Source organism: Camellia sinensis, chromosome 9 (assembly GCF_055761805.1).
Source record: "Camellia sinensis isolate YWXY chromosome 9, ASM5576180v1, whole genome shotgun sequence".
Classification (NCBI taxonomy): domain Eukaryota; kingdom Viridiplantae; phylum Streptophyta; class Magnoliopsida; order Ericales; family Theaceae; genus Camellia; species Camellia sinensis.
The window spans coordinates 17,939,116-17,952,084 of record NC_138969.1 but is presented as its reverse complement, the minus strand read 5'-3'; the positions used below and the strand labels follow the sequence as shown (position 1 = coordinate 17,952,084).

General features: G+C 35.1%; 1 protein-coding gene across 1 annotated transcript; it reads right to left on the bottom strand.

Moving 5' to 3' along the window:
- Positions 1–5,463: 5,463 nt before the first annotated feature.
- On the bottom strand, positions 5,464–12,717 carry LOC114265829 (uncharacterized). The gene is made up of 10 exons (XM_082888813.1): positions 12,597–12,717; positions 11,020–11,076; positions 10,893–10,922; positions 10,560–10,810; positions 10,273–10,479; positions 9,922–10,008; positions 9,468–9,821; positions 9,287–9,370; positions 5,776–5,850; positions 5,464–5,541 (listed from the first exon to the last, which is right to left on the bottom strand). The coding sequence occupies exons 1-10, from the start codon at positions 12,715–12,717 to the stop codon at positions 5,464–5,466; spliced, it is 1,344 nt and encodes a 447-aa protein (XP_082744939.1).
- Positions 12,718–12,969: the final 252 nt, after the last annotated feature.

Sequence of the window (12,969 nt, the reverse complement as noted above, 5' to 3'; positions counted from 1 at the left end):
AAAAGATTAGTCGCCAAATGTATAATTTTAAACAGTGGAATGTAGTATTGGCGACCAAAACTTTGGTCACTAAAGACCTGTCTTTTTGCCGACTAAAACCTTTTTAGTCGCCAAAACATTCTGCGACCGTTTATTCACGACAAAATCGGCGACTAAAAAATTTAGTCGGGGAAGATAAAAAGGCGACTTTTGGAGACTAAAAATGGACCTTTGGTGACTAAAAATTTAGTCGCCAAAAGTGATTTTTCTTGTAGTGATTTGTGGTAATTAAAAAGCCATAAATATCATAACTTGTATATGGTACACACTCTTAACATTACCCTACTCTTCTAGTAATTTTTTATAGGGTAAACTACAAGTACATTTTTTGAATTTACTTAAAATATGAATTGCTTCTTTTAGTTTGAGAATTTACAAATATCCATTTGTTAGAATTTTTTATTCCACACAATTAATAGAAAAAATGAAGGGTAAATTACACTATAATAGCCCCTAAAGTTTGGAGTTCGTGTCACATTGGTCCCTGACTTTTCAATTGTGACACATTTGACCATGAATTTTGAATCTTGTTCCAAATAAGGACAATTGAAGATATTATTACTTAATTTCATGGGCAAAATTGTCAATTTGATAAAATATAAACTAATTTGATAAAAAATAAATGTCAAAAAAAATATTTTTAAATTTTTAAGAATTATTTCTACCCACCAAAGATAAAATTATGTAAAATTGATAAATCTTTTAGACATTTATTTATTTATTTATTTATTTATTTTACTAAATTAATTTTTATTATGTATGTGGATGATAATTATGTAATGGGTGGTTGGTAGGATTTTAATGTGTAACCGATATATTTAATATATGAAATGTTTTTAGTTTTAGATTTTTGAATTTAATGGATTGCTTTAATAATGATATCAAAGTTGTCGCCATATTTAACTTTTGAAAAAATAGAAACTAATTTAATGAAAATAAAAACAACCACCGCTTACATGATTATCATTCAAACACATAATAAAAATTAATTTAGTAAAAAAAAATAAATGTCCAAAAGATTTATCAATTTTACATAATTTTATCTTTAGTAGGTAGAAATAATTTTAAAAAAGCTAAAAATACTTTTTTGACATTTATTTTTATCAAATTAGTTTATATTTTATCAAATTGACGATTTTGCCCTTGAAATTAAGCAATGATATCTTTAATTGTCCTTATTTGGAACAAGGTTCAAAATTCAGGGTCAAATGTATCACAATTGAAAAGTCAGGGACTAAAATAACAAAAGCCCCAAATTATAGGGACTGTCAGTGTAATTCGCCAAAAAATAAAAATTTTAACTATTCTCTTATATAACAATGAAATTATATGAATTATTAATTAAACTATATGTTAAAATTAATTAATTGATTTGACCATTTATTAATAAAAGGAGCCATTTGTTATGTGAGTATAAAGTTGAAGGGTTGAGATGTAATTTTCAAAAATTACAGAGAACAATTCATATTTTAAGTAAATTTCAAAGAGTGTTTGTAATTTACCTTTTTTTATTTTTATTTTTATAAAGAAAAGAAACCTGAATTGTGTGTACACTACAGGAACGTACAGTTTTGGAGACTAAAAATGCCGACTAAAAAAATTTAGTCGCCAAAGGTATACACTTTAGCTACTAAAAAATTGTGGTCGGCAAAGGTATAATTTTTAGTTACTAAAAATAATTTGGTTGGTATTAATTTTTCTTTTGACGACTAATTTAGTTTTAGTTGTTGAAAATAGGGTTTTGGACAACTAAATAAAAATTTAGTCCCTAAATGTACAATCTTTATCTACTAAAAAATAAGGTTGCGTTTGGTAGAGTTTTGCAAATATGATTTGAGAGTATGAGTTGTATTTTGAGTTTGTGAGTAGTGAAATTATGATTTGAGTGTAGAAAATTTGTTTGGTTATGGTTTTTGAATAGAGTGTTGAATTGAGTGTGAAATTGAGTTTCAAAAATTTGATTTGCATGTGAAGTAAGAAAGTTTGTTTGGTTATGAGTTTTGAAAAGAATTTTTAAAACTTAATTCAAATTGTTATAACTCATAACAAAACACACTACTTTCACATTATTGAAAATTCTGATTAACACTCATAACCAAACTCTTTTTAAAATTCAATTAAAAAAATTATTATTAACAGAAAATAACATCAATCAATTTTTTAATTGAAAATACTACAAAGGAAATAAATTTTTTTCAAAATAAATATTCAAAAAATTTAAATCATAAATATTTAAATAATTTAAATAATCTAACAAATTTAATAAGTAAAAAATTAAAATAAATATTCAAAAAATTTAAATCGTATAAATTTAAATAATTTAAATATTAAAAAAATTTAAATAATTTAAAATGTTAATATTTTAAATTTAAAAACAACTCTACACTCAAATCGTTACCAAACACATAAAACAAAACTCGCTTAAGAAATTATTTTTAAAATTCATAACCAAACACATAACGCGAAACTCTATACTACTTTCATAACTCTACACTCAAATCGTAACCAAATACATAACAAAAAAAATTAAAATATTTAAAATATTTTTATAAAATAGAGTTTGAATTTATTTTTATAAAATATTTTAAAATTTAAAAAATTAAAATTGTAATATTTTGAAATTAAAATATTTAAAAATATTCAAAAAATTAAAAAATTAAAAAAATCGTAACATATTTAAATATTAAAATATTTAAAATCTTAACAAAATTAAAATATTTTTAAAATATTTAAATATTTAAAATATTTAAAAAATTAAAATATTGATTTGAAATGAGTTTTAAAAAGAGTTTTGAATTATGTGTTTGGTTATGAATTTTGAAAAGTAATGATTATGTTTTGAATTGAGTTTTGAGAAATGGGTGTAGAATTATGATTTGAAAGTTCAAAACAAACAACACACTCAAATCAATGGGTGGAACTATAATTTGAAACTTTTACTAAACGGAAATTTTTTTTTGAAATAGCAAAAAAAGACTTTTTTTTTGGGTGAATAAATCATAAATAAAAAAAGACAAAGAGGATTCACTAATATAAGGAGCATGTCCCAGGCCCAAACAGATCCTATACAAAGCTGTCAGACACAGCCAAAAAAAAACAAAAACGAAGCAAAACATCCCACCTGTTCAAGACTACCAACGTAGCAAAAAACTACCACCACAAAAAAGACTAGACTGCATATTCACCTGTTCATAGTCACAAAATGACTACTAGCATCACACAAAGTTAGTGAGAAACGACACACACAAAGCTGCCATCAACGCAGAAAGAAGAAACACCAGACAAATTGCTCCACAGCAAACAGCCCTCTCAGCCACTGATCCTATGAATGCATCCCACTGCTTCCTAGACAAAATCTGACTTGCCTCAAATTGAACAAGAAATCTTGAACTGTAAAATGATATTCCTTGAAGCTTGGAAGCAACCAAAGTGCAACTCTAATCTTGACCAACTCACATAGCTCAGGCAAATTACTAAAAAATAATTTAATTGGTATTAATTTTATTTTTGGTGACTAATTTAGTTTTAGTCGTTCAAAATAGGGTTTTGGGTGATTAAAATAAAGTTTGGTCTCTAAATGTACAATATTTAGCTAGTAAAAATAATTTAGTTGGTATTTATTTTACTATTAGAGACTAAATTTTAGTCAGTAATTGTAATTAAAAGTTTCGGAGGGAAGAGTTCGAATTTTGGAGAAATTTCTAAATTAGTTGGCGGCTAAAGTATTTAGTCCAAAAAAAAATGCCTTTATTTCTTATAGACAACTAAAAAATTTAGTAGAAAAAAATAGGGTTTAAAAACCGTAATCGTTTTAGGCATATTTAATTGTTCAAGTAGTCAAAAAAATGCACTTTTTTTTTTTTTTTGGATAGCAAAAAATACATTGCACACGCTAAATCTCTAACTCTCTCACACCTGTCTGTCTCTCACTCTGTGACTCTGTCTCTCTTACGCCTCTGCCTCCTCGTTCCACGCTATCTCTCTCGCTTTGGGTACAAGAGCACCACCGTCGCGCACGAGCACCACCGAAGATGAACTGGAAGATGAATTTGTTTGGCTGGTGGTGGCTGGTGGCAACCAAATTAATCCTATGGGTGAATCTGTTTTGTTTTTCAAAAATAATTCAATCAAATACCTTTGTCAATCTTGACCCATTTTAGCTTCAGTATTATGAAGATTTACTTTTATTAGTTTTCTACCATATATTGTTGTTGCTATAGAATATGTTAATGGATTTATCATCTGGTTACTGTTGCTTGTATTTTTTGAACGAACGAAGAAGAGAAAAGAAGGTGAAAAAAAAATCGCTGGAATCCATGGTGTTGTGTTGGAGGTGATTGTTTGGGGTTGGGGAATAATATGTTAAAAAATTGATGAAGAGTTTTTACAAACTTTTGGGTTAGCTAATTAGTGTTGGGATTGTTGGATGAGTCCTGAGGAGAATTTTTGCAGGAAGCAGTAGAGTGAGGAAAACAAGAGAGGTTTGAAATAATTTAAATAAAAATATTTTTAAATTTTTTATAAAAATATGTAAAAAAATAAAAAATAATATAACTTAAATAAATACACTTATTTAAATAAGGGATTTTTATTGATAAATCCTATTTAGAAGTGTTCTAATTCAAGAAGTCTATGAAATTTTTTTTAATCCACTTAGCCTGATGTATTTATAATTTTTTTTCTATAAAGTCATTTTTCTTAATTTACACTATTTTTTTAAACTCTTATATCCTTATATTTAATTTGGAGGAGGAAAGAGAAGGGAAAGGACCAACACATAGGAAATTTCATACACAAATTAAATAACATTGATGTTATTATTTTATATTATTATACAATGTGAATATATTTTTAATTGACAAAACATTAAAAATACTGTGAACATTCTCTCTTATCTGATGTGAATATATTTTTACCGTCATCTGATATGAACATTCATATTCACGTTATCTGATGTGAACATTCACGTCATCACGTGCAATCATGTTTATATTTAAATGAAAGTTGAGGCTTGTGATTGTGTAATTTGATACACAGTTGATGTGAACCTTAGTATCATCTTCATCACACGACATTTAATGTAAACATTCACATTCACGTCATTTGATATGAACATTCTCGTCATCATGTACATTCAATATTTGGATGCATTAGAACTATCAAAACATAATGATAATCAATAAAAAAATTATGTTTAATTTTGTGTGTGTAATATATATCAACATTAAATAGTGGTGTATAGATAATATATTTTTTTGGGAGTGAATGGCTACGAGAATTACCAAAATATACACTACAAAAAATTCGCTTTTTTGCGACGGTAAAATACCGTCGCCAATACCAAAGAAGCCGTCTCAAAAGCTTTTTTGCGACGGTAAATAGCTTTTAGCGACGGTAATAAGGGGGTCGCAAAAAAAGGGGTAGCTAAAGATCTTTAGCGACGGTAAACGCCGTCGCAAAATATTGGCGACGGCAAAATTGCCTTTTAGCGACGGCAAAATACTGTCGCAATTAATGTGTAAAAATCTGCAAACTTTGAGACGGCACTAAAATACCGTCGCTAAAAATGGCTATTTGCGACGGGAAAATACCGTCGCAAAAGGGTTTATTTGAGACGGTAAAAATACCGTCGCTAAAAATGGTTATTTGCGACGGGTTTAATACCGTCGTTAATACTGTTATTTGCGACAGAAAAGTGTGTCGTCTCTAAAATATTATTTGCGACGGTGAAAGTACAGTCGCTAAAGGCCTTTTGTTCATATTGCCAATATCATTGGCGATGGCTACGCTACCGTCGCTAAAAACCTGGTTCTAACAAAAAATGCAACAATAAATTTATTAAAAATATGCAAATTACCTGTATTAAATAAAAATAGCTAAAAAAAAAATCGATAACTATATAATAATATAAAAATTCCTGTATATAAATAAAATTTCATCCATAATTAAAGTACTCTTCCATTCATAACAACACATCATCAAAATTATCCAACCACATAATTTTGCATAATACATACATAATGTTGTTCACAAATCTAAATAACGTAAATCAAAAATAAAAGTTTTCTTCATAAACAAAAGTTTGTCGCAATCTTCACACGGCTGCATTCCACAAGAAGCAAACTGCTACTCAAGAAATATCTGAAAATAAAAAATAAAAATAATTAATGACAATATAATTATGTATTAATATTTTAATTACAAAAAAACATAAAAAATTAATTACTATATAATTACAAAGATAGTTAAGTAAATAATTTTGGCTAGATAGAAATCCGACCCTAACTCCCAAACCGGAAATCCGATTCGAGTCTCGTCTTCTCCCACAAGTCTCTCGTGCCTAGGCGATCATGTGTGTCAAGTTTCGTGCTAAACCGACCCCTTTTGGTGATTTTGGAGCGTCAACACCTCGAATTCAAGTTTCTTACGGAACTAGTTTGCCTAGACCGAAATACGGCTCTAACTCCCAAACTGGGAAACCGATTGGAGTCCCGTCTTCTCCCACAAGTCTCTCGTGCCTAGGTGGTCGTGTGTGCCAAGTTTCGTGCCAATCCGATACCATTTGGTGATTTTGGGGTGTTAACACCTCGAATTTAAGTTTCTTAAGGAACTAGTTTGCCTAAACTGAAATATGGCTCTAACAATTAAACCGGGAAACCGATTGGAGTCCCGTCTTCTCCCACAAGTCTCTCGTGCCTAGGCGGTCGTGTGTGCCAAGTTTCGTGCCAATCCGACCCCATTTGGTGATTTTGGGGTGTCAACACCTCGAATTTAAGTTTCTTAAGGAACTAGTTTGCCTAAACCGAAATATGGCTCTAACTCCCAAACCGGGAAACCGATTGGAGTCCCGTCTTCTCCCACAAGTCTCTCGTGCCTAGGTGGTCGTGTGTGCCACGTTTCGTGCCAATCCGACCCCCTTTGGTGATTTTGGGGTGTTAACACCTCGAATTTAAGTTTCTTAAGGAACTAGTTTGCCTAAACCGAAATATGGCTCTAACTCCCAAACCGGGAAACCGATTGGAGCCCCGTCTTCTCCCACAAGTCTCTCGTGCCTAGGCGGTCGTGTGTGCCAAGTTTCGTGCCAATCCGACCCCATTTGGTGATTTTGGGGTGTTAACACCTCGAATTTAAGTTTCTTAAGGAACTACTTTGCCTAAACCGAAATATGGCTCTAACGCCCAAACCGGGAAACCGATTGGAGTCCCGTCTTCTCCCACAAGTCTCTTGTGCCTAGGCGGTCGTGTGTGCCAAGTTTCATGCCAATCCGACCCCGTTGGGTGATTTTGGGGCGTCAACACCTCGAATTCAAGTTTTTTAAGGAACTAGTTTGCCTAAACCGAAATATGGCTCTAACTCCCAAACCGGGAAACCGATTGGAGTCCCGTCTTCTCCCATAAATCTCTTGTGCCTAGGCGGTCGTGTGTGCCAAGTTCCGTGCTAAACCAACCCCTTTTGGTGATTTTGGAGCGTCAACACCTCGAATTCAAGTTTTTTAAGGAACTAGTTTGCCTAGACCGAAATACGGCTCTAACTCCCAAACCGGGAAACCGATTGCAGTCCCGTCTTCTCCCACAAGTCTCTCGTGCCTAGGTGGTCGTGTGTGCCAAGTTTCGTGCCAATCCGATACCATTTGGTGATTTTGGGGTGTTAACACCTTGAATTTAAGTTTCTTAAGGAACTAGTTTGCCTAAACCGAAATATGGCTCTAACGCCCAAACCGGGAAACCGATTGGAGTCCCGTCTTCTCCCACAAGTCTCTCGTGCCTAGGTGGTCGTGTGTGCAAAGTTTCGTGCCAATCCGACCCCATTTGGTTATTTTGGGGTGTTAACACCTCGAATTTAAGTTTCTTAAGGAACTAGTTTGCCTAAACCGAAATATGACTCTAACGCCCAAACCGGGAAATCGATTGGAGTCCCGTCTTCTCTCACAAGTCTCTCGTGCCTAGGCAGTCGTGTGTGCCAAGTTTCGTGCCAATTCGACCCCGTTGGGTGATTTTGGGGCATCAACACCTCAAATTCAAGTTTTTTAAGGAACTAGTTTGCCTAAACCGAAATATGGCTCTAACTCCCAAACCGGGAAACCGATTGGAGTCCCGTCTTCTCCCATAAATCTCTTGTGCCTAGACGGTCGTGTGTGCCAAGTTCCGTGCTAAACCGACCCCTTTTGGTGATTTTGGAGGGTCAACACCTCGAATTCAAGTTTCTTAAGGAACTAGTTTGCCTAGACCGAAATACGGCTCTAACTCCCAAACCAGGAAACCGATTGGAGTCCCGTCTTCTCCCACAAGTGTCTTGTGCCTAGCGGGTCGTATGTGCCAAGTTTCGTGCCAATCCGATACCATTTGGTGATTTTGGAGCCTCAACACCTCGAATTCAAGTTTCTTAAGGAACTAGTTTGCCTAGACCGAAATACGGCTCTAACTCCCAAATCGGGAAAGCAATTGGAGTCCCATCTTCTCCCACAAGTCTCTCGTGCCTAGGTGGTCGTGTGTGCCAAGTTTCGTGCCAATCCGATACCATTTGGTGATTTTGGGGTGTTAACACCTCGAATTTAAGTTTCTTAAGGAACTAGTTTGCCTAAACCGAAATATGGCTCTAACGCCCAAACCGGGAAACCGATTGGAGTCCCGTCTTCTCCCACAAGTCTCTTGTGCCTAGGCGGTCGTGTGTGCCAAGTTTCGTGCCAATCCGACCCCATTTGGTGATTTTGGGGTGTTAACACCTCGAATTTAAGTTTCTTAAGGAACTAGTTTGCCTAAACCGAAATATGGCTCTAACGCCCAAACCGGGTAACCGATTGGAGTCCCGTCTTCTCCCACAAGTCTCTCGTGCCTAGGCGGTCGTGTGTGCCAAGTTTCGTGCCAATCCGACCCCGTTGGGTGATTTTGGGGCGTCAACACCTCGAATTCAAGTTTTTTAAGGAACTAGTTTGCCTAAACCGAAATATGGCTCTAACTCCCAAACCGGGAAACCGATTGGAGTCCCGTCTTCTCCCACAAACCTTTTGTGCCTAGGCGGTCGTGTGTGCCAAGTTCCGTGCTAAACCGACCCCTTTTGGTGATTTTGGGACGTTAACACCTCGAATTCAATTTTTTTAAAGAAATAGTTTGCCTAGAGTGAAATCCATCTCTAACTCCTAATCCGGGAACCCAATTTGAGTCCTGTCTTCTCTTACAACTCTATTAGCTTAGAATGCAAAGAATGCAAATATACATTTTAGCTTAGAATGTAAAGTTAGATTTTATACCTGATCTTCTGGTGGTGGTGTATATGGATTCTCGGCTTCTGCAGATTCCCTAAATGCCCGGTGGCCACTCGATGCATCAGGAGCCTATGATAGTCAACGCATAATGTGTTAATCATATTCGAATTTTATACATAATGTTGTATGACAATTTAACTATCAAACAATTTAATTTATATCGAACCTGTCTGTTAGGATCCACACTTGCCCCCTGTGACACAAAGGCCATCATCTCAGCTCTCAGCTGCTGTAAATGTGTAGAGAACTCTGTTCTCATCTCCTCCCTCAGCTCCTCCCTCAACTCATCCCTTAGCTCTGCACGAACCTGCTGGGTGATCTGAATAATAGTCGATGGCTGGGGTGCTGACTGTGATGGCCCTGCACCATCTTTATACACTGCTCTCCGAGGCACAGTTCTCCCGTATGTGCGACAATATCCATGATTGTCATGACCTATCAACTCATGGAAAATGGCATTCCTAGCCTCCAAAGTCCGACAATCCTCAGGTAGCATAGAGAGTTGGCCATTAAACTCATCCTGTATTGAATAAGAAATACAAGTATATGCCAAATTAAGATAGTTAACACAAAAAATAAAAAATAAACTTTAAATACAATCAAAGGTCTTTGGAAACTACCAAGGTCTGGATAACCTCTGGGTCATCTACTCTACGTGTCATAAGCCAAACATTCATCTTATCAGTAGACTCCCCCTTATTGGTCATCTACATTTTTTTAGAAACATGAAAATTAGAATCCAAATAATTTGTAAATATACAATGTTTATTTATATACAAAAATAAAACAGTAAAATATAAACCTCATGCCGTATCTGAGCGAACGTAGTACGCCCTGTGGTATGAGCTATGCCGTGAGCTCGCCAATTTTTAGCGTTCCTAGTTGCAATTTTCTATAATAGGTTTAACAAATGTAAGTATATAAATATGATTTGTATGTTTACATATCATACATATAACTTATTTGTATACCTCAGCATCGGAAATACGCCAATACTCCACAAGTTCTTCCCACTGGCTTGGCACAATGTGCAAAGGAACATCATCCTTCAGATTAGGATCTTCACTTCTAGGCTTGAAATACTTACACTTAATCTTATTCTTGTGATCCTTCCATATGCTGTTACAGTTTTTCATGCAGATTGGCTTGTACTCCTCTGGACATATATTCAAATTGTCCTATAAAACACAATTTCAAGGTTTAAATAATAATAACACAATTTTGGAATTTAAATTTTTGGACAAAAATATACTTTTACCTTCACATCCTTCCAGATAGCATCAAGAATATCATCAGGCACAGTGTTCCAGTCAAGAAAAGTAAGAGGAACAATGTTACCATTTCGCACAATAATGCCAAGTTGAGTAGTTAACTTAGACACGTTATCCCCTATTGGACAGTAATTTTCATCAAATTGTATGTCCAATTTGGTACCGGTACCCCACTCCCTAATGCCCTTGGCACATCCTCTACCACGCCTACTCGAGGTTGATGAAGAATTAACATGACCTGTGAGATACAATAAGAATAAACAATATGCAATCATAATAAACAAATGCAAATTATGTCAATACAAATCAATTTCTTATACCTGAGTGAGGCTGTGAAGAAGTCGAAGGATCTGAAAAATACAATTAAAATAAACAAGTTATATGTAATGAGAACAAATAAATATATATTTAAATAATTTTCATACAAATCAAAGCAAATTTATATACCTGCGGATGGCTCATAAGCCGATGACTCTAGTCGGGATGATAGCTGCTTCGGTGCCACTGATGGTGGACACACCGATGGTAGACCTAGAGGCTGAGTAGCTGATAGCTGGTGTGGTGCCACTGATGGGGGTCGATGCGGTGGCACTAATGGCCCCTCTGATGGTGCTCGCTGTGATGCCTCCTCTAATGGTAGTGCCACTGATGGTGGACGCAGCAATGGTAGGCATGGTGGCTGAGTAGATGATAGTTGCTGTGGTGCCACTAATGGCGGTCGATGCGGTGGCACTAATGGTGCTCGCTGTGATGCCTCCTCTAATGGTGGCACTAATGGCCCTTCTGATGGTGGTCGATGTGATGCCTCCTCTGATGGTGGTGCCGCTGATGTCCTCTTACGTACCACGTCGGACATCATGCGCCGGGGATGATCAGGTTTCCTCTTCCTTCCCATAATAATCTGCAAGCAATATAACATTAATTAGAAACATAGATAATGGTTTGTCATCAACTATAATATGACATTAATTGAACTAATACAATTACAAAGACAAAGTAAATTAAGAAACTGATGATTAACTACAACCTTGGCCTTAAGTGAATTATTGATGTTGATTAAACATCAACCTATTTGAACATCAACTGTTTCCCCTTCTGCGGCTTCCCTCACCCAACCAACTTCTTCATCACGAAGCATTATATTTTCTTCCAATTGTTGGCTCATATATGGCTCAATTTGGGGATCAGTCGAACTCATATCAAATAAACCTCTTTGAGACATCTTCACCGCCACTTGCCAGTCTGGTTGTAACGGGTCTGCAACATACCAAACTTGCTCTGCTTGGGATGCCAAGATGAAAGGTTCATTAGCAATTCTATCATCTCGATACAACAAATGATTGAAGTTGACTAACGTAAAATTGAAGACATCTTGTATCTTCCCGTGAATGTTGTCAATCCAATCACACTTAAACAACACATGCTTCTTCTCATTGGAATATCGAATCTCAACAATATCTGTCAATTGTCCATAATAGTACACAGACCCCACACGAGGATTCTTATCTTTCCGACTAACATAACTTATAGTATCTGCCTTCAAAGCTACACCACAATTTTGTGTGGTTCGACGGTCATCCATGGCCTTTACTCGATACCGAAACCCATTCATTATATACCCGTTGAACCTCCTTGCCAGGTTATGAGGACCATTTGCCAATACAGTAATCTCTTCAGAAAATGTGACATCACTAGTCCTTCGCAACGTTTGAACCTATTTTAAATAATAAAAATTATAAAATTTAAAATATAGTTCGACTTAGGTAAATAGAATATGTACATTTAAATACATACATGTTCCTTGAACCAAATGTGAAAAGTTTCAAAATGTTCACGCCGAAGCTGATGATCGTCAACATGAGGCATTTTGACCTTAAGTTCTTCAAGGTGTTTGCTGTGTAAATTGAAATTTTATCAAAAAACAAAATTTGGTTCAAAATTCAATGAAACATAATAAATATTGAATGAGTGACATAACTTACTTTATGAATGGTTGAACCGCGGCTGTATTGAATAAGACATACCGATGAGTTTGTACCCAAGAAATGTTATCAAGATAAAAGCTTGTGATTTCACCAACAGCACGACCCAGATTATCATCACCACTGTAGTTCCTCGTGAGTCGATTAGATTTAGTTTCCACATCATTGAGATATTGTGCACAAAAATTCAGGCATTCTTCCATAAGATATCCTTTAGTAATTGAACCTTCTGGACGAGCTCTATTACGCACATATTGCTTCAAAGTAAGAAGATACCTCTCAATTGGATACATCCATCGAAACTGAATCGCTCCACCCAATAATGCTTCGTCAACTAGATGTATAGGCAAGTGCTCCATTATATCAAAAAAAGTAGGAGGAAATATTTTCTCTAGATGACAAAGTGTTACGGCGA

Coding starts and splice junctions, on each gene's coding strand:
- LOC114265829 (XM_082888813.1), bottom strand. CDS start 12,717: ATGTGGAAACTAAATCTAATCGACTCACGAGGAACTACAGTGGTGATG. Junction 10,923..11,019: donor GGCTTATGAGCCATCCGCAG/GTATATAAATTT, acceptor TGTATTTTTCAG/ATCCTTCGACTTCTTCACAG. Junction 10,811..10,892: donor TTCTTCACAGCCTCACTCAG/GTATAAGAAATT, acceptor TGTATCTCACAG/GTCATGTTAATTCTTCATCA.